This window comes from Myripristis murdjan, chromosome 4 (genome assembly GCF_902150065.1).
Source record: "Myripristis murdjan chromosome 4, fMyrMur1.1, whole genome shotgun sequence".
Classification (NCBI taxonomy): domain Eukaryota; kingdom Metazoa; phylum Chordata; class Actinopteri; order Holocentriformes; family Holocentridae; genus Myripristis; species Myripristis murdjan.
In genome coordinates this window covers 1,025,280-1,044,810 of record NC_043983.1, presented here as the reverse complement: position 1 = coordinate 1,044,810, position 19,531 = coordinate 1,025,280, and the positions used below count along the sequence as shown (strand labels likewise).

The 19,531-nt window shown below is 42.5% G+C and overlaps 1 protein-coding gene across 5 annotated transcripts in view; it reads right to left on the bottom strand.

Moving 5' to 3' along the window:
• Positions 1–4,216: 4,216 nt before the first annotated feature.
• The window catches only part of ephb3b (eph receptor B3b), an 84,055-nt gene continuing 68,740 nt past the window's right edge, over positions 4,217–19,531 (bottom strand). For 3 of the 5 annotated variants that reach the window (XM_030049425.1, XM_030049426.1, XM_030049427.1), the window contains exons 11-16: positions 17,388–17,635; positions 16,533–16,748; positions 14,867–15,016; positions 13,639–13,838; positions 9,238–9,393; positions 4,217–6,179 (exon numbers count right to left, since the gene is read on the bottom strand). In XM_030049425.1, coding sequence (XP_029905285.1) covers positions 6,071–6,179; positions 9,238–9,393; positions 13,639–13,838; positions 14,867–15,016; positions 16,533–16,748; positions 17,388–17,635 — 1,079 coding nt within the window. In that variant the 3' untranslated portion in view covers positions 4,217–6,070. The remainder of the gene's footprint in view (positions 6,180–9,237; positions 9,394–13,638; positions 13,839–14,866; positions 15,017–16,532; positions 16,749–17,387; positions 17,636–19,531) is intronic. The other 2 variants (XM_030049428.1, XM_030049429.1) reach the window with 1 other exon arrangement.

Genomic DNA, 19,531 nt, shown 5'->3' with positions numbered 1-19,531 from the left:
GTTGTTGTTTTGTCACTGTATGTGATTACCTTACATGATTTTGAGTTGTGGTTTTTATTCTGTATGTAATTATTTTATGGCTACTCCATACTAAAACCTGAGTGTATGTCTTGTGTAGGGACCCCAGGAAGAATAGCCATTACTCCTATAATGGACTGATGGCTAATGGGGATCCTATTAAACTAATAAACTTCAAATATGTGTTTAAAATTAGTTTACAAGAAAATTACCCACCAAATTATTTTGAAATATTACATGAAAAATACCACATCATCTGCCTAAAAATTAAAAATACAAAGACATAAAGTGATTTTTGTTGAAAAATCACTTTATGAAATAAAACCACAGAACTCAAACTGGAGTCAACTGGCCATTGAACGATTTGTCATGGTCATTTGGCTGCTACAGAATAAAATGGTGATTGTGTTAGCCCACTGCAATGGCAATGGTTCACATAAAAATGGCCACCTCTGTTGCCATCCTGCTATGTTGATTTAAATCGGAAAGCCCATTTTTCTCCAATTCAAGTTCTATGAATCAAACCATTCAAAATAATTGCCTGCCCACGGGCTCTTGGGTTTCTTAAGTAAGTCTACATGAATGAATAACCAAATCAAACCACCACACACAAAAACTCAGACAAGAGACCGGGTCACATTTCTTAAATAATTTAATTGCAAAAGGGTCTTTTAAAAATATTTCTACAAGAATGCATCATTTTTAGTAATTTGTTGTGTATGTCTGCACCATTAAATACATCTCAATGCTTTTCAAAGAGGAATTAACAATTGCATTTCTCAGCGCTTTTTTTGTTTTTGTTTTTGTTTTTTTGACCCCCGCCTCACTATACATGTACAATACTTTTCAAAACATGTCACTTTGTGTCAATGAGGAGGGGGGTTTCAAAAGTGACCAAAAGACAGAGGGGTGAAGTGAGTTCAGTCAAAGAAAAAGAATGCACTGTATATATTTATTGAAAACAGACAGATGAAGAAAAGAAAGTTGTCAGGGAAGGGTGATGCAGGGAAGGGAATTTGGAGGGAATGTCAGGATGGTTTCAATCCCATTGGCACACAGAGATGACCGCGTCTCACAAAGCCTAGACTCTGCTGATCAAAATGTTCCTATATAAAAATGCAAATACTTCTTTTTTTTCCACACACACACTCACACACACACACACACACACACACACACATATAAACCTAGAAGTCCATGTTAATGTCAGCAGTGAGCAGAGAAACCGGTCAGTAGGATGAATGCGCAACCCAAGAAAAGCTTGTTTCCTCTCTTGTATGAGACTCCCAGAATGTGTGAAAAATCCATTCAGAGATTTTGTTTGCAGTTGATGCGCTGGCAGTTTAATCATTGTAAGATGTGCAGCAGCGGCAGTTGAGCTCATCACTCATGGTCGGTCGGCCTCACAACACAAGACCCCAGTGCACCATGTGCACCTCATCAATAGTTCATGCAAGCTCCAAAGCGCTGCCATTTTTCATGAGTGGGTATGTCTACCATCTGATTGTGTTTAGCCCCTTATGCTCCCCCTTCTCTCCTTTTTTTATTCTCATCAACTGTGTCTTGTTTGATGCCACATGCAAGTTTGTAATAGTGGGGGGCTGGCTGATTGAATGATTGAGTTGAGTGGAGGAAAAGGGAGGAATATTTTGCTGCGAGACTTTCAGTAAGAGCGAGCTTCTGATTGCATTCATTTCGTTCTTCTCTCATCTCAAAATGTGAACCGTATCATGCTTTCCCCCCTGAAATTGGTATTTTGCTTTTGGAGTGAAACAAAATGATTCTGCACAATGATAAAGCGTTTGCTCTAACAGACATTTTCATCACTTTTTCATCATGTAAAAATAGCCTTGATGGTTAACAGCGCTGCTCCTTCTTAGCCATTGTATCAGAAATCCAAACTGATATTTTGATGAAAACCAGACAAGGTTTTGAGACTTGCTTCCTGCACAGAACATAATAGTCGATATTACTACTTGATTGTGTACTACAACTGTTTCAGGTTAGTAAGCCCTTTATGCAGAGGCGACTAGCAGTACTGAAAGTTTCTGTTTGCGGGATAACATGAAACAATATAAAATATAGTGGTTGTTTTGCATAATATCCTCGATGGCTTTCGGAAGGGTTCAAAAGATACTGGCAAAAGTAATATGACAAGACGTAATGCACAGACACTAACATCGCGCTATCATTACACATCTAACTAATAATATTCACATATTGCATTGATCAAATCCCAATCCCAACAATGCAGAGACTGTCTGGTAACCCACCCCATCCCTTAATCCACCACTTCAACATACCCCTCTGGAAGAGGTGGCAGTAGTACAGTCTGGGTGATGCAGCTGCTATCATTTAGGATGAGGGGCCTGCAGATTTGGGCTGTCTGTTGATCCTGCACTGTACTAATCAGGCAGCAGCCCGAGCCGAGACAGGATGATTGCAGGCCGGACAGGAAATGAAGAGAGATAATGACAGGTCGGCCTGCTGTATGTCTGCGAGCTTGCATGTCTGCGAGCTTGCATTTTCGCAGCGGCAGATTGGCTGCCACGCTAATCGACCTGACAGACGAGGACCAATGGTCTTCTCTTCTGACAGGCTCTGGGATCTCTTGGCAGAGATGGAGCTCCACCTCTAGCTCTGCTCAGATGATTGGCAGGTAGGCTGAGGTCTTCAACATAACTCCATCACTGAGGCAAACGACTCTCTAACAGTCCCACATACTTAAGATAGGCAGGTTGGATCCTGTCTCTTTGGAAGCGATCGTAAATGAGTAAATAAAAAAAAAAATTGAGTTTTTTATGTTGTAGTGCCTGGAAGACTAACAGCACAGGGCATCACATTAAAGAGATAGTTCACCCATTCTGAAAAAAGTTGACATTAATTCACTTTCTCCCAAGCTGTTATGTAGGACAATAATGATGCTCTCTTCCTCTCATTGTTACTGAGTGCTGGATACTGGCTGGATGCTCCACATGCTAACTGTTAGCCTCCAGCCGTTTAGGTGGACTTCCCCCCAGCTGACAATCTTAGTCCACTGAAATTGTTAAATAAATTGAGTTTAATGATGTTTAGCTGATTTTTTGCAGCCTGAAATGATGTAAAAATCTTGACCTTTGTTTAAAAAAAAAGAGAAGAAAAGAATCAATGGTAGAACTATTTTCTTCTGCAGTTTGGTCCTCAGTTATAAATGTGGCTGGCAGGTACCTGAAAGGTGTGTGAAATGTGGGTGATAACGGTGAGCAGAGGAGAAGAAGAAGCTAGCCACAACATTACTTGCCAACTATCTTTTAGCATGCTGAAGAATGCTATATTTGTCCTCGAGCATGCGTACATGTGTTCAATCAAAAAAGCAAATGATACCAAAATGAAGCAATGTCTGTGGTGGCTAATGCTACTCTAGCCCAGAGTAATTCAGCAGCTTACCAAATCTTTTTGAATGCTGATGGCAGGAAAAACGGAGTTCATAATAACAGTGGAAAATGGAGTTATAAACTGCATTTCTGTTACAAACATCCAGAAAGATCCACTATCCGCATTTCCAGACACCTGCCTGCAGGAAGAGTTTAGACCGCACGAGAAAAGAGTTCTACTGTTTATCTTTTTTTTCCACATTTTTCCATCATTTTGTGCTATGAAAATTTTGCTACACATCATAGACCTGTATTTATTTAACAGTTTGAGTAGCTTAAGGTGGTTATTTTTCAGAATGTCAGCTGGGGGGAAGTCCAGCTCAATGGCAGGAGGCTAACAGTTAGCATGTGGAGCATCCAGCCAGTATCCAGCACTCAGTAACAATGAGAGGAAGATAGCTCCACTACTGTGCTACAGAAGAGCTGGGGAGGGGAAAAGGTGGAGAGGGAAAGGAGAGGTAAAGATGTTTTTTTCAAAATGGGTGAAGTATCCCTTTAAAATCTTCATATTAAGAATGAGATTAGATTGGGAAGGTTAAAGATCCAGTCCAGGTAGTCATTTCAAAATGGTGACCTGAAAACACACACTACCTATAACACACCCACTCAGACAGACTCACACGGCAATGTAGAAAAAGAGAGGGCGGTGTGTCAGATTGAGCTTCATACCAGTGGCCTAATTATGGATATTTTTCATCTACTTTCTCCACCTGTTCCTCGGTCATTTTCCTCCCCGCTCTTTGCCCAATTTCACTCAGAATCAAACACTTCACAACAACACTTTCCTGTTTTGTCAAAACACCATTTTCTTACGTGTTATTTATCTTTTTTTGTTACAAAACATGTACAGGCTGTTTAGAACAACAACAAAAATACAATATCCGATTTATATGCAATTTCTGTTTTTTTTTTTCCTTTTCTGTCTTTTTTTAATAATCATCAATTTGTTTGCTGAATCCTCTTGGGGGTCTTTCTTCCTCCTGATTGTTTCAAGTCCAAAGTCCCAAATGGCCTCTAGTCCGGGGGTTGGGGGGGTACAAATAAATACATAGGGCGGGATGTCAAGTAACTAAAGAATTTTTGATTATTTCTAAATCCTGATAATAGTAGGAACAAATTAAGGTGTCTCTCATGGTTTGCTCTCAGTTTCTGTACGATGCATATATATATATCCAAAGTTCATTTTTTGGATTCAATAAAAAAGAACGTTTAACAGTTGTCCACAGAATATAGCGTAATTGTTTCAGATATAATTGCTCCTTGTCATGGTTCAGTTCATGCTTTAATTCTCCACGGTGGCGGATAGTGGAAGCTGTATTGTACAGTATATTTGTGTGCAACTTGGTACACTCCCACATTCACGCTTGGACACTGAATCACACGTACATACTCACTCTCTCACACACACACACACACACACACACACACACACACACACACACACACACACACGCACATTCTCTCTCTCATATTCACACACCTACAGAAAACGCACACAAAAGGCCAAGTGGTCTTTGTATTGTGTTGCCACAGTCCTTGTTTCCCCTCAGTCACATGAAAGCGTCCAGTAGGGGATACTTCGGTTTTCCGGCCATTTTGAAAACACAAAACTCCCAAAATTGTGTATGAAAACAAAACGAAATAACAACAAAAATCAAAATGACGGATGGACAAAAAAACCCAAAAAAGACAAAGCAAAACAAAACAAAAAAACATTTCTACACATACAAAGCACAGTTGATGAGCAGATGATCCCAACTATGAAACTATCCTGAGTGGTCTCAGGTCGCGGTTCAGAGGTCATCGGGTGACCTGCAGGAGATTCAGCAGCTGAACCAAGTGTCCAGAATCTCAGCTGCTCTCGTTTGACTTGTTGACCTCTTGATCTTCCTCTTCTTGACCTTTAACCCCTGCCCATTATGCTTCCTCTTCTCCAGCAAGTGCCATTTTTGAGATAACACACCTTCAATATGAAGATGGGGAGTAAAAACACACACAGTGAAACAACTTCTAGCGGGGGAAGGGATTTTCTCTTCTTTTCTTTTCTTTTCTTTCTTTCTATTTCCTGCGTGAAAGGTTGTTCAATTTTTCTCTCTTTTTTTCTTTTTTTTTCCTTTTAAACCTGGGAGTTTATTTTTTACTACATATTAAATGTCAATCAGGGATCTCTCTGTTGTCATTTGGGAGAAGGGCTCTTGCATGAGGATCAGAGACCCACATTTAGGATATGGGAGCTGAGGATCCTGGACAACCTCACAAAAAAAAAAAAAAAAAAAAAAAACACACACACATGCAAACTGCAACCCACACCAGAGCAGGTGAGGCACGCATGGGATAAAAGAGGGCACTCTTCCTCCTTTTTCAAAAATACACAAGAGAATCCTGATAAAACGTCTTGTTGGATGGGAAAAAAAAGAATCATGACAAAGAACACAAAACAAAGGAAAAAGAAATGGAAGTGGGAAGGGGAAAAAAAATAAAATAAAATAGTCAGAGGCACTGCAAGCCAGTTTCAGAACATCTAATTGGCAGAGATGGGTCAGGCAGCTAGGGTTTCCCATTGGCTCTCTCTCTGGCACAGTTCCTCCCCCTTTTTTCCTGTCTGGCTGTCCGTCAACGGGTCTGCGCATCCTCGTGTCTCAGACCTGGACAGGAAGTGTTTGGTTCATCTGTAGTCTCATGTCCTGAATGCTGCCCAGAATCTTCTTCTGATGGCCGGCCAGCGTCACCCCTATCCGAAGCAGGTCCCTGTGGAGGGAGGAGAAAACTGTGGTGTAAAAAAATCATCAACATTCATTGTAAAATAAAAATAAAGAGCTTAGCAATGTACTTGTGCTGCTAACTTGCAGTGTTTCACTGTACACTGGTGGCATTGTGCAGAATTGTATAGTCTGTCTTGATTATCTCTTTCATTTAACTCCTCACTGTTGATGTGATATTGTGAATGTGAAAAATGTGTGACTTTCTCTTTGAAAAATATCAACTCTCAGTGGCTGCTCTCTGCCTTGATAGGAAATACAGGAAAATACAGAGTTTCTTCTTCTTGAAAACATTATGAATGGCGAGATATCATCACTGCTTAAGTAGCAGTCCTTGTTGGGAAAAAAAAAAACACACCATCTGTAACAGATCTGGCTCATTCCTAATATTTGGTAACCAGTAGCCAAAGTGGCCAAGGAATCAGTTGTGTTGTTAAAGTACACATTTTATTTTCAAATGTAGGTAAGTAAAAGTGAAAAAACAAAGGAATAAACACAGATTCTAAAGAGAATGCTTAAGTACAGTAACACAGTTACTTTAGACTGCTGGGAGAAAGGAGATCAGCGTGAGAACAGGTGGTAAAGTCATAAAAAATAACAGTAAGCAAACATCATGTGTTGGACAGAAGAAGAGTGGACTTCACTTGCTTGTGCGAAGATGCACAACGGGGGCACGTGAACATCTTCATGGTCAGCCATAAAATGACTTCCTGAGCTCAACAAAACTCTGAAACTCATCCAGCCGGCCTGAGTCTGAGCCTTAAAGCATCATACTTCCATTGCCTGGCAGGTGGGCCAGTGCGGCAAGGAGTTAATGTGATAGTTAATAATTAAACAGCCGACTTAGCTACTGTTAGGCAGCTGGCACTCATCACTGAGTCAACAGCAGTCTGCCAGGCAAGCAGAAAAACACCAGCTCAATAGTTTTTTTTTTTGTCAGATATGAGACAGATTAGTCAGTCAGTAACCTGTCACTCTAGCTCAGAACCAGCCTGTGTGTCACTGAATGGGCTTTCAACTGCCCTCATCTGCATAAAAATATCTATGAAAATAAGACGACAAATGGGATTACAAAGTGTCAGGCTTTATACTTGACAAGGAGCAAACGCTCTCATAAGATTCCATGGGAAATACATCCAGGTCATTTCTGACCCACATATGAACACTTGGGGTAATAATATCTATTTTCTTAAAAAAGTACAAAAAGTGAGTAAAAAAAATTGAATGGGACAGAATCAAAAACAAGATGTTTGAGGAATGCGTTGAACATGAAAATATTAACAACAGCAGCATAAGTGGGCCATTTTTGACCCACTTATGCATCTAAGGGTTAAAGAATTGGTCAAATTAGAGAATAATCTTCATCAAGTTCTATTCAAATGAACTCGCAAAATAAGGCCTGGAGGAGAGCGGCCATCACTAAGTCAGAGGCTGTGATGGAATCGCCAGAGTTGTGTTGCTTTAACACAGCAGAATAATGTCACAAGGACTTCTCCTTCCTGCTTGCCTGTTTGTTTTCCCCGGTCGACAGTGGAGGGGAGAGTGAACCGCGGCTGGCGTCTGGGCGAGTGATTAGCCAACCATTGGGGCTGTACCACTGTCTGGATCCACACACACACACACACACACACACACACTTACACATATAATCTAATATTACTCACAGACACCATGCCCTCTGCTTGTCTCAATGTCTTTGTGGACCGATCCGTTTGAATACAAACGTGCACACACACACACACATTCACGCCATCCATTCATCCTCTACCTCTGCCAAATAAGGGTGCATCACCGCAATTTCACACAAATAAATGGTGTTTTTTTCTACCTTTCGCCATCCCCTTCAGCGCAGCGACGGAGAATGAAATGATAATAAATGGGCACCATTAGAGGAATTACTGGCCATTAAGGGCAACAGAGAGCCACAGTACACCACACCTGTCAGCCTGGCCAAATTGAAACAAATTACCTCCACCACCACTGCCTATTATGCAGCTAATGAGGATGATTTATTTATCATTTTTATCCTAATTTATTTATTTGATCAGTGCTGGCTTCTAATTTCCATGTCTTCCTTTGCATCATTTCCTGTTTGTAAACATGCAGGGAGGTAATTTGTCAAGGTCAACTGGGGGTCACTGTTTAGGGAGTTGTTGCAAGCACACGTTATTAAAAGTGTGTATTTTGTACATTATGTGTCTGCTCGGTTCCGGGGTGGGGGGTGGGGGGATATTATGGGTCCCTTCCTGACTACCTAATCCTCCCAATTTTACAGTAAACTGACCCTGATTGGTCAATTATACACCTAACTGCAGGAAGAGCTTGGAGGATTTTGTGTTTTTTCATCTCGGGTTTCTGTGTAAGCTCCTGCTTGGCAGGTTGCATCAGCAGGAATGCACTCACCATGCTGGAACTCTGGCTTGCTTTAGCTTCATTTTAGCTTGAGAATTGACTTAAGTATTGACACACTAATAACAGCAAAAGGCATCTTCCAGGGATATTGAATTCTGATAGTCACATTTTAGTCATTTGACTTTTGTTAGTTTTGGTCTAGTTTTAGTTGATAAGCGCTTTTAGTCTAATTCTACTGAATCATTTTTCAGTTGTTTTTTTTTTTTGTTGTGGAGTATTTTAGTTAACTTTATACATAGATTGATCTATATTCCTGATTCTAATGAGGTCTAGAGCTGTGTTTTCATTTGTCTATTTCTGGCATTTTCATTTCTATTTTATTTGTTGACAAAATTGTTAATACATACATAGTTTTAGTCAACATCATTAACACTGATATCTTTATACTTATAGCAAAATAAATATACTTTGGAAAGATGTACCAACACAGCCCTTATCATTTTGCATATTACTTCTTTTTGTCATTCCCTTGAGCTTCCATTATGCCGGCTTATTCACATCTCTGTTTAATTTTAGTCACTCAACTATTTTTATTCCCTCAAGGTCAGTCTGAACCAAACTAATTTGACTCTCTCCTTCGCCCCAGTCAATCATGTTAGGCCTGATTTAGCCCAATCCGCCGCCTCTCCACTCACTCTGCTGTCATCTGGGCCACCAGGTCGAAGGAAGCGAATCCGGCGTTGACGAAGTTGTCACGGTAACGGCTCATCTTGATAGCATCCAGCCAGTCCCCCACAGTGGTGAAAGTGGTATAGTCCGGCACAGAGCGGTCAAGCAGGGGCTGGGACACCCTACATGGATGTGGGGTGGGGAGAGGGTGAGAGAGAAAGAGAGAGAGAGGGTTAAGGTCGTCACTCCACCACCTCTGCCGGCCAACCTCACCCCCAAACGCCCCCAAGCGCCACCTCTCCATCTCTCCTCCCCCCTCTCCTCTCCTCTCCTCCTCCTGTAGGGAGCTGCAGAGCCCAAGCCAAGAGAGAGAGAGACAGAGACAGAGACAAGGATGGAATTGTGTGTGGAGGAGGGGGGCAACCACCTTTATCACTGTGGAGAGACTGGCTGGAGGCTTGGTCGGTGGCTGGTGGCTGGTGGCTAGCGGATGCTATTTTCACACAGCAGACAAATCCAACATGCCTTTCAGTCCTATACATCAAATTTGCTAAATTGCTAATCCTTTTTTCCCCATGTTTTTGAAAGAGCCCAACTTCAATGCAATTCAGAACTCAACTCAGAACAGAACTCAAATTAGATGTCATACTTGAACACTGACATGGTAAGATTACAATCTCTCAAACATATTCTGCATTCCAACGATTTCTAGTGCATTCCAAACCCAACTTTGAAAACCACTGCTCCATGGCATTAGTTGTCATAGTTTTATCGCAGGTGCACATTTCCTGTCCAGCATGCCGAGCAAGCAGCTCAAACCTTTCCTGCTTTCATGCTGGCTCCTCTTTTTGCAACATATGACATCAAATAGACCTCAGTGTCACATGGGAATGAAAAAAAAAACTGAAATCTGATCAGAGTGGTTTGCTAATGTGGTTTTTTTCAAATTTCAAACCATCTACGAATGTGGTATAAATCTGATATGAAAAGATCGCATGCCATATGTTTTTCTGCCGGTCAAAATATCCAACTTGCAGCAGATATGAGTAAAAGTGCGATTTGAGCTGCCTCTCTGAAGGCAGCCAAAGTGGTTAGGTACAAGCTAAACGATGCTTTATTTACATCTGCTCAGGGTGTGTTTGGATGTGTGTGTGTGTGTGTGAGTGTTCTTGTGGAATGTCATTTGAGGTTGGCTAGACAAAAGGATGCGTGCAATACAATCCCACAGAGGTGGAAAGACATTTCCGAAACAGGCTTCATGAGAGATATCTGAGGAATGTAAACACAGATGTGGCTGCGTGTGCAACTGACTCAAACCTGCTGATGCTGCCAGTGCATGTCAGGAGTCTGTGTGTGTTTGTGTGAACCTGCCTGTTTGACTGTGTTTAGGTGTGTGATCACATGTGCGCACACATGCATAGGCATGTGACAGGCAATGAGGCCTTTCTAAAGAGCACCAGCCACCGCCCCCCCCTCACACCCCCCTCTGCTGATCAATGGTGCAGATACAGAGGCCACCTTGAGAGTTTTAATAAAACTGTACTACAGCTCAGAGTGGAGTGGGTGAGCGAGAGAGGAGACGAAGGGGGAGATGGGAGCCGGGGGGGAGGCGAAAAGGAGGAGAGGCAGCCGAGGAAGCGAGTGAAGAGAAAGAGCGCCACTGTCTCCTCTCCTCTCTGCTCTGTTGATCCCTGTCGTCCTTTTTGATGGCATTAGATTCATTAACAATTAAAGCAAGGATAGAGGGAAAGGGGGAAAAAGAGAAAAGACAGAGTAGGGGGAGTTAATAAGACTGATACAGAGGCTCCATTGAGCGGTGTAGATGGAGTGATTTTTAATAAGGCCTGTGCTTCGGAGCCCGAGGCCTCGGGACGTCATTAACCCCAGATGCTCGCTTCTCTTAGTGGAGCATTGTTAGACTCTCTTCTCTGAAGTTAGCTTCAAAACAGTCCAAAGTACTGCTGGCCACATGAGAGCCACAGAGGGAAGGACAGAAGGAAAGCAACACTGTAGGAGAGGTTGTTGTGCATGCTGAGGCCGTGTCCTCACTAAGCTGGGGAAGTCCGAATGCTGTTTTGGCCTTCCATCCACATTGCACTAGTGGTTTTACACTGCTTTCCAAAAGTCTGCTGTCCACACTGAAGCTCCCAGAAAACCAATCCCGTGCTGGTCATGTGCACAGCTAAGAAACCTCCTCTAAATGTGAAATGACATAACATGGAAAACTACTTTCCCAATTTTCCATCCAATGAAAATCATGAACTTGGTTTGCTAGTTATTTTGGTAAAAACTGAATTTGTAACATGCAGTTAATTGCATGGAAGTTGCACTGTGTAATATCAGCCTTATGTCATCTTTTTAGGAAAGTTCCATTTTCCCCATACCCAAAGTTTTGAGACTAAAAACTGACACTAGTGTTTCTCAACACAATTACAGTTTCCGACAGTGGACAAGGCTGGCTTAGTGTGCATGGAGGCTAAAATGGAGAATAATGTTTTCTCTGTGTTTTTTACCCAGCCTGGTGTGGACATAGCCTAAGAAGCTAGTTACATAGCTAGCTACTGAGACAGTTATAGTACACGGCTGCATGCAAGGTCAATGAGAGGCACTTTACAAAGAGTGGCTGTGGTTCACTTCTACAGAGGATTTGTGTGTATTTATGAAAATGAGTGTGAGGCAACAATAGAAAGGCAAACATTCATATCCCACTTCACAGAACAAGCTTCATTACTAAACCGCACCAGCCAATATATAAGTGAATCTCCATTGCTCTTTGCGCACGCCATCATGATGCAAACATGCACACATAGCACACACAGGAACAAGACTTCCCTGCCAGACAGTGTTAGCTAACCTCCAGCCATCCTTCAACGCCAACCGGGACGGCGGCATCATCTCTCACTCCTCCCTCGTTAGGCTTGTCGGCAGGAGGCCACCTCTCCGCTGGCCCGTTTAAAATCTCGTTAGTGGCTAATTAAAAGGCGCTCCCATCTCTTTTTTGCATCGCCTTAATCGAGCTAATTAACCACGAGCTTAATCTTCTAACATCACTCCTGTGGCCAACCGAGACCCTGGTTTCCCCCAAGAGTCCAACCCAGGATTGTCTGCGGCCCTCCCCCAGGACAGAGAGACCCTGATGCAGGGACAGATAGGTAGGTCACCCCCCTCCCCCCAGCTCCAACTCCGCCACCTTCCATCCTCTAAAGTCTTTCCAAGAAACAGGTTGTGGAGGAATGTAGTGCAGAGCTCTGGCTAAATGTAGATGTGACATCACCAATCGAGCTCCCTGCTGGTGGGGGAGTTGCCTTAGGTTCTTTATTGAGCGATGGTAATTTAGATTTGCATAACGGCCCATGCTGCATTTGTGAGAACTCAAGAATTGTGTGGGAATAAGTCTACACTTTATAGGAGTTAAGAGATTGTTGCCGCCGAGTCAGAATGACTCACGTACACCGTATCAAATTGGATAGGAGATGTTTGCACAGTGGAAAGCATTATTGCAGTTGGTCTGGCTCGGGTACAACTGAAATGGCTTGGTCAATACCTGCAGGGTTTAATCTGAAAGGTCAAGTGACTGCATTCAATAAGCTAATCGCCTCTTATTGTAATCTATCTAGGAACAGGGTCCAATGGGGTCTGTTCTGAGATTTGACTTAAGAAAACAAGAGAAGATGTTTAGAGTGCAATTAGCAGTCATTTTCTACAATATCCATTTTGCAGGATCCATAATAAGGCAAGATTATCCTTACGAAGATCACTAATCCACCTCTTAACACTCAATACAGACCTCCAGGTAAACTAAGACAAACAATAACTGCTTTGCAGTCAGACTATTCCTGTAATTGCCAGCACCAAGGAAGATGAAACTGTCTGCAGGATACAAAATTTTAATTGGGTTCCTCTGCACCCTCAACTAACTGTCTATATTCAAGGTATTGCCTTTGCCTTAGATCTTTCCTTGATGGGACTTTTTTTATTGTAATTCTGAATGTAATGTGAACAGTCAAATGATGTACTTATAATGCCCCCAACTACATTTACACCTGACTCACTTTTTTGTGGGCAAACGTTTTTTTGAATATTTTTGCTGTAGTATTGTACTTAGCTATATTTTAAATCACATCCATCTTAGAGCACACATTTTATAGGCTCTCTAAGTATTGGAAACTGGGCCATCATTAACTGACAAATTGTGGAATTTTTCACAGCTAACAGTAAATCAGCAGAGATTAGAAGAACAATCTGCGTTTATTGCCATTTCCAGTTAAAAGAATCTAGTTTGCACAAGCACCTCTGTTACTTTGTAGTCTCATCCTTTTTGAATTGCACAGAAATGCATCAAACAAAGGTTATTGTTTCAAAAAAGAGACTGGTAGCTTTACTGTGAGTGCATTTTAAATGAGGCACTTTTCCTCACTGCAACTTACCCAGAGGACTGCGTGCTATTGGTGACCACTTTGAGGCTGGCAGCATTGCGGATCAGCTTATCCAGCGTGGCCACAATCTGGGTGAATTTGGGCCGCAGGTTCCTCTCCTTCACCCAGCAATCCAGCATGAGCTGATGTAGTGCTGTGGGACAGTCCATCGGTGGAGGCAGTCGGTAGTCCTGCTCCACGGCATTTATCACCTGAGGCAAGGGATGGGAGGGGAAATATCACAGTCACTTTAATCACCAAGTACAGTAAATAGACAGGAACTGTCCCATCCCATTCACAAGAAGGATGGTGTTACTCAGCGTTGAGAGGGAGGACGGATAACACAGGGAGAATGAAGCATCGATGGATGGAGCAGGTACAGGAGTGAGAAAAGGAATGATTGAGGGAAATGATGGGAGAGCTGGAAATAAAGTGGGAGGAGGGCTTGAGGGAATACGTAGGAATAAGAGCCGGAGAAAGATTAGCTCTGAGTCGTAGCTGTGATTGAGTTGCCGGTTGGTGAGTAGTGAGATGGATTGGCTTTTGGACAGTGACAGCAGAAGAGGAAAGAAACAAGTTGAGTTTTATTCCAAGTGAGACATCATTTAAAATATCAGATACCCCATGCAAATTGAAAGCATAGAAGAAAACTTCAGTGGAGGAAATTAGTGAGCAAATCATGTGAGGGGTTACTAAAGATTTAAGAACATATAATCAAAAATTTTCAATTAGAAATTTTGGGTAAACAGCCACCTTATACTGTTCTGCTTCTGCAGCTAACAAAATTGTTGTCATTCATAACCCATGGAACTGATGATTGGCTGTGAAAAGGAAACGTTTCCAGGGGGACTATTCCAGCAGAGAGGCCGTTTCACTCCACCCAATTTCAAGTGATTCAAGTCATTAAATCACACTGTGCTGCTGCTCTGAGGAAAATTCACATTGATGATTTTATTACTGTGATGGAATGCTGGCGTAAAGAGAGTTTGAGGTCTGTGAAAGTTAATTTTCATATTGTAGTGGAATGAATGGAATCCGATGCTTGGATAAAAGGTAAAAAGATATCAGAGTTCTAAAATATGACAGCTTGTTTTGGGAAAAGATTAGCAGAAACACAAAGTACTTATATTTTGTCAATACTACACCAAACATGCAAAATCACTGGCATGGTCCTTCTAGATATTTTTAGCTCTGAATGTATCCATAACATTTTGGAATGAAACCCTTCATTTCAACTTACATCCTGATTGCTCATGTCCCAGTATGGCCGCTCGCCATATGACATCACTTCCCACATGACGATGCCGTAGCTCCACACGTCGCTGGCCGAGGTAAACTTTCTGTAGGCAATAGCCTCGGGAGCCGTCCAGCGAATGGGAATCTTCCCTCCCTGTGGATATGCGAATGAGTAGGTGAGCGTGAAATACTGGGGGGGATGGAGCACGAACACAGAGTCACACACATACAACAGGGAGAGAGAGGGTGAGAAAAATGCAGTCCGAGGAAATGTTGATGCACAGTACAGGGGTGCACGCTACAGAAAAACACATAACCACGTACTCCAAGATTGTGACTACCAAGATTAGTCACAAAATTACAGAAATTGATACACACAAACATGCTGCAAATAGCATTTTAAACATTAATATATCATTGCTAAATTAATTGTGATCCCTTAGGATAATTATCAACCGTGGTCAACACATTTGGTACCTGTACAAGTGGTACTGTTTGTCTTTTTGTTTTTTCTCAAAACTCAGACTACATTTTCCATGAAACTTGTGGCTTCATGTCACAAAATGGATGTTAATACATGTCTCCCCTCCTACTGCCTAGTGTTGGTCTTAGTGTATGTTTTGGGTTTTTTGGTGGACAGGATAAATATATGGAAAATCATTTATATATTTGCCTTTCACTGTTTTCACCACCTGCCACTGTAGCCTGGTACAGCCATACTGAGATTTAGATACTGCACAGAATAGCCTTGTCTGATTTAAAACCGTTTGGAAAAGATGTAGCAAAGATGGGCGCACAAAAACCATAGCAGGTGATTGGATCAACCATCTGTCGATCATTATGCAACTGTCCAATCAAAGGAACATCATATGGCACAAACAAATGGCAGCAACTGTTATAGCAAACATATTGGTGAGCTATCACTAACTTGGTACACAGTCTTAATGCATGCGAATTAGTCTGGAACCCCTCAGTTCATTTTGGATTTCCAAGGGGTGGTATCAGTGGTCACAAACTGAAATGTCTCTGGATGCAATTGGATAGACCTACAACCAATCAGAGCAATGTGTGACGTAGCGCTGAACAACCATCAAGCCCGCTCCACATTAGATAAATGGTTGTGAATGGCATGACCTGGGCCAGGCCGGCTGGAGATCTGCCTGAACAGGAGGGGGGGCCAGGCCAATCTGCCACAGCAAATAACATGAGCTGGCAGATTTGATTGGTTCTCAGGCTAGGGGGAAACTACACTGATGCCCTGTGTTTTCAAATCACCCCCGCTATAGCTTGTCCTGTCGTCACCGCCTAAACCATGACAGTCCCTCAAAACAAAAAATAGAGTGGACATTCGGTCCAAATATGAGGTAAGAGTCAGGTCACTGCCATTGTGAAAAGCTCTGAAGGTTTTTGCTCTGTTTGTGCTGGAAGAATGCCCTCTTTCTGTTTTGTGCCTTAAAGCAATACAGAAAGTTGAAGACCCAATGGCCAACAATGCCAAATGCAGAATATAGAGATGGACGGTCTTCTCAGCATTGACCTTGTTCATTAACAGTAAATAAATTAATGTCTCAAAATTAACCCAATGATTTATTGATGTTAAAATGCTTCAAACATGAACACACTCAAACACATAAACAAACATATAGACACACACTTATAGCCTGACTCACTAGTGAGCTGGTGTATGTGGGGTCCGTAGGGTCATCCTCAAGGAAGCGGGACAGGCCAAAGTCAGACACCTTACACACCAGGTTACTGTTGACAAGGATGTTCCGAGCAGCCAGGTCTCTGTGAACGTAGTTCATGTCTGACAGGTACTTCATGCCTGCTGCGATGCCACGCAGCATGCCAACCAGCTGGATCACTGTGAACTGCCCATCATTGAGCTGGCAATGGAAGAGACGAAGTAGACAAGGACAAATTGGATTTTAGATCAAGGATGCATTTTCAAAGGAGCATATGTTTTTCTCCCTTTTACCTCTATTTGTCCTACCTTCCTCTCTGATGTCAGTGTCTCTTACTTTCTGCAAACCATCTCTTTGCATGTCTCCTCAGCCTCTTACCTACATCTTTCATCTCCCATCTCATATCATTGTAACGCCTTTCCCTTTTTTCCTCTGTATCTCTTTTCTACCCTCTTTCTTCATTCCTTCCTTCTTTCTCTCCACCTTCTATTACTTCCTTTTCTCTGGCAGATAATGTTTGATGTAACTTCGAGACGGTGATTCATTGGAGACTGAGCTCTCTGTAAATGTCACCAATTCCCTGAACGCAGCATTTGTCAGATATCCATTGCCACCACTGCCGCAGAGCTTAAGAGGACCTTTTTTTTGGCAGCAAAGAATGTGAGATAACTAATAGCAAGATCAAGGAGATTTGGATGGCTTATTTGCCGGATTTTGCTGCGATATCGATAAGATCACGGATACATGTTTTATTAGGAGCGTCTAATATTAGGAGCTTATCCTTGTGTTCGTGTGTTTGCTTGTGTGTGTGTTCCTTTTTTCCCTGTGTTCTTCCCTCACCCTCAAGAACGAATCCAGTGCCCCATTCTCCATGAACTCAGTGACAATCATTACAGGCCGACTCTTGGTAACCACCCCCTCCAGGCGGATGATGTTTGGGTGGTCAAACTGGCCCATGATGGACGCCTCAGACAGGAAGTCTCGTCTCTGTCGGTCAGTGTAGCCCACCTTGAGTGTCTTGATGGCCACGATGATCTCCCTACGGCCGGGGAGCTTGAGGCGGCCACGGCACACCTCCCCAAACTCTCCTGCGAGAGTGGGAGTGGGACAGCCAGAGAGACAGCGAGAAAAGGGACAGGAGAGAGGGAAAGAAAGACAGAGAGACGGAGGGGAGAGAGGATTGACGGAAGAGTGGAGGAGAGTGGGGGAGAAAGGGGAGAGGGGACAGTTAACTGGTTAGAACCAAGGAGCCAGGGAAGGGTAGCAGGGCAGGTGGGAGAGGGGAGGACTGCAAGAAAAGCCAGAACTCTAGGGGGGGGGGTCGGGGCAGTGGTATAGTGGTAGCATATGGTGATTTTATGCTGCATGAGCTACAGATTAAAAGAAAAAGCATGGTGAGAATGTGAGGCATGATGGTGTCAGGTAAAGAGAGGGGAACTTTGTAAAAAAAAAAAAAAATGCAAGTTGAAAATTGATAAAAGATATGTACTGGCAATGGAGGGAAGCAGTGTGGAAGCCCATGGGGGTGGAGGTGGTGGGGGTTAGAGTGGGGGTGGGGTGGGGTGGGGTGGGGCTGGTGGTGCTAGCTTTCAGAGGGGGCGGGGACACGGGCACACGAGGAGGAGATAGGCGGAGAGAGAAGCTTGGGGGTCTTGGGGGCTGTTGACGCTTTACGTTTCGAATCTACGCCAAGCGTGCGCAAGAGTGCAAAGAATGAGGCAATGAGAGCAATGTGCGTTGACATGGGGAAAAAGGTGAGAGAGTGAGGGAAGGCAGGGGTGGGAGGGCAGAGGATCAAGGGATGGATTGAGGCAGGGGTAGAGGAGAGGAGGGGACAGGGAAGACAGGGGTTGAGGGTTCGTCACTTAAAAGGCGAAGGCTGGGAAGCGACGGGTTTCAAGTAGTAGCCTCAGCAGTAGAAGGACTGTCGTAGTGGTAGTGGTAGAAGTAGTAGTAGTAATGGTAGTAGTAGCAGAAGCAGTAGTAGCGATTCCCATCTCCGTCATCACAACGTCTTCGGCTCAGATACAATGCTAAGAAAACTCAACCTCAGTTGGCACAGTCCTGCAGCTTTTTAGCAAAAATATTACTATCAAATATATAAAATACATGTTATATTTTACTAGCTACAACATTAAAAGTTGAGGGGAGGGGGGTGTCTAAAGGAGTGGACAACCACATGTTAGGTAAGTGCTAAACACAAGGGTCAAATAAAGTGAACAAATAAGAGTCCTCTTTAAAGAGGTTCTCAAGACACTTTAAGATCAGAAACAGCCAATCCTGGACCTGGTGGAAAACATTTCAACATCTTAGGATTGCACCGACAAGGATTCAATTTACCATTTAGTCCACTTGCACCAAACTTTAAACTAAAAAAAAAGTCACTAAAACGTGAAGTGAAGAATTCAATTCAGTTTTTACTCTAAGCCTAGATTAAATCTAATCCTGTTACGCCAAACTCAAAACAAGCCCATTTTTAACTATGATCCACTTTTAACTTCAAAATTACACAAAAATGAACTGTTAGCCTTTTGAAACTGGAGCAAATTCCATTCATTTCTTTCAAAAACATGGGAAAAGGGCAAATACCAAATTTGTGACAAATGTCCTGAAATTAGCAAGAAATTAAATGTTTGTTTTTAACTAAAATATGTTTAAACGACTATATTCATGAACAACTGTATTCAGAATTTCTTTAATTATATATCCAAAAGGTCAGATCTGTAATGATGGATCAACATTAGATTTCTACACCTATCACAAGCATTTAGCTCTAATTATTTAATTTCGGTTTAAACCACTAAACTTGGATTTACTAAACTAGGATTAGTTTTTGTGCAACAGAGCTCTGGTTCATTTAAATCTGGAACAGGTTTAGCAAAATCTAGATTTTACTAAACCAAGTTTTAGACCAAATTTTACTAAACTCTAATGAGGACTAATCTTATATGAAATCAGTCCTTGTTGGTGCAACCCAGCCAGAG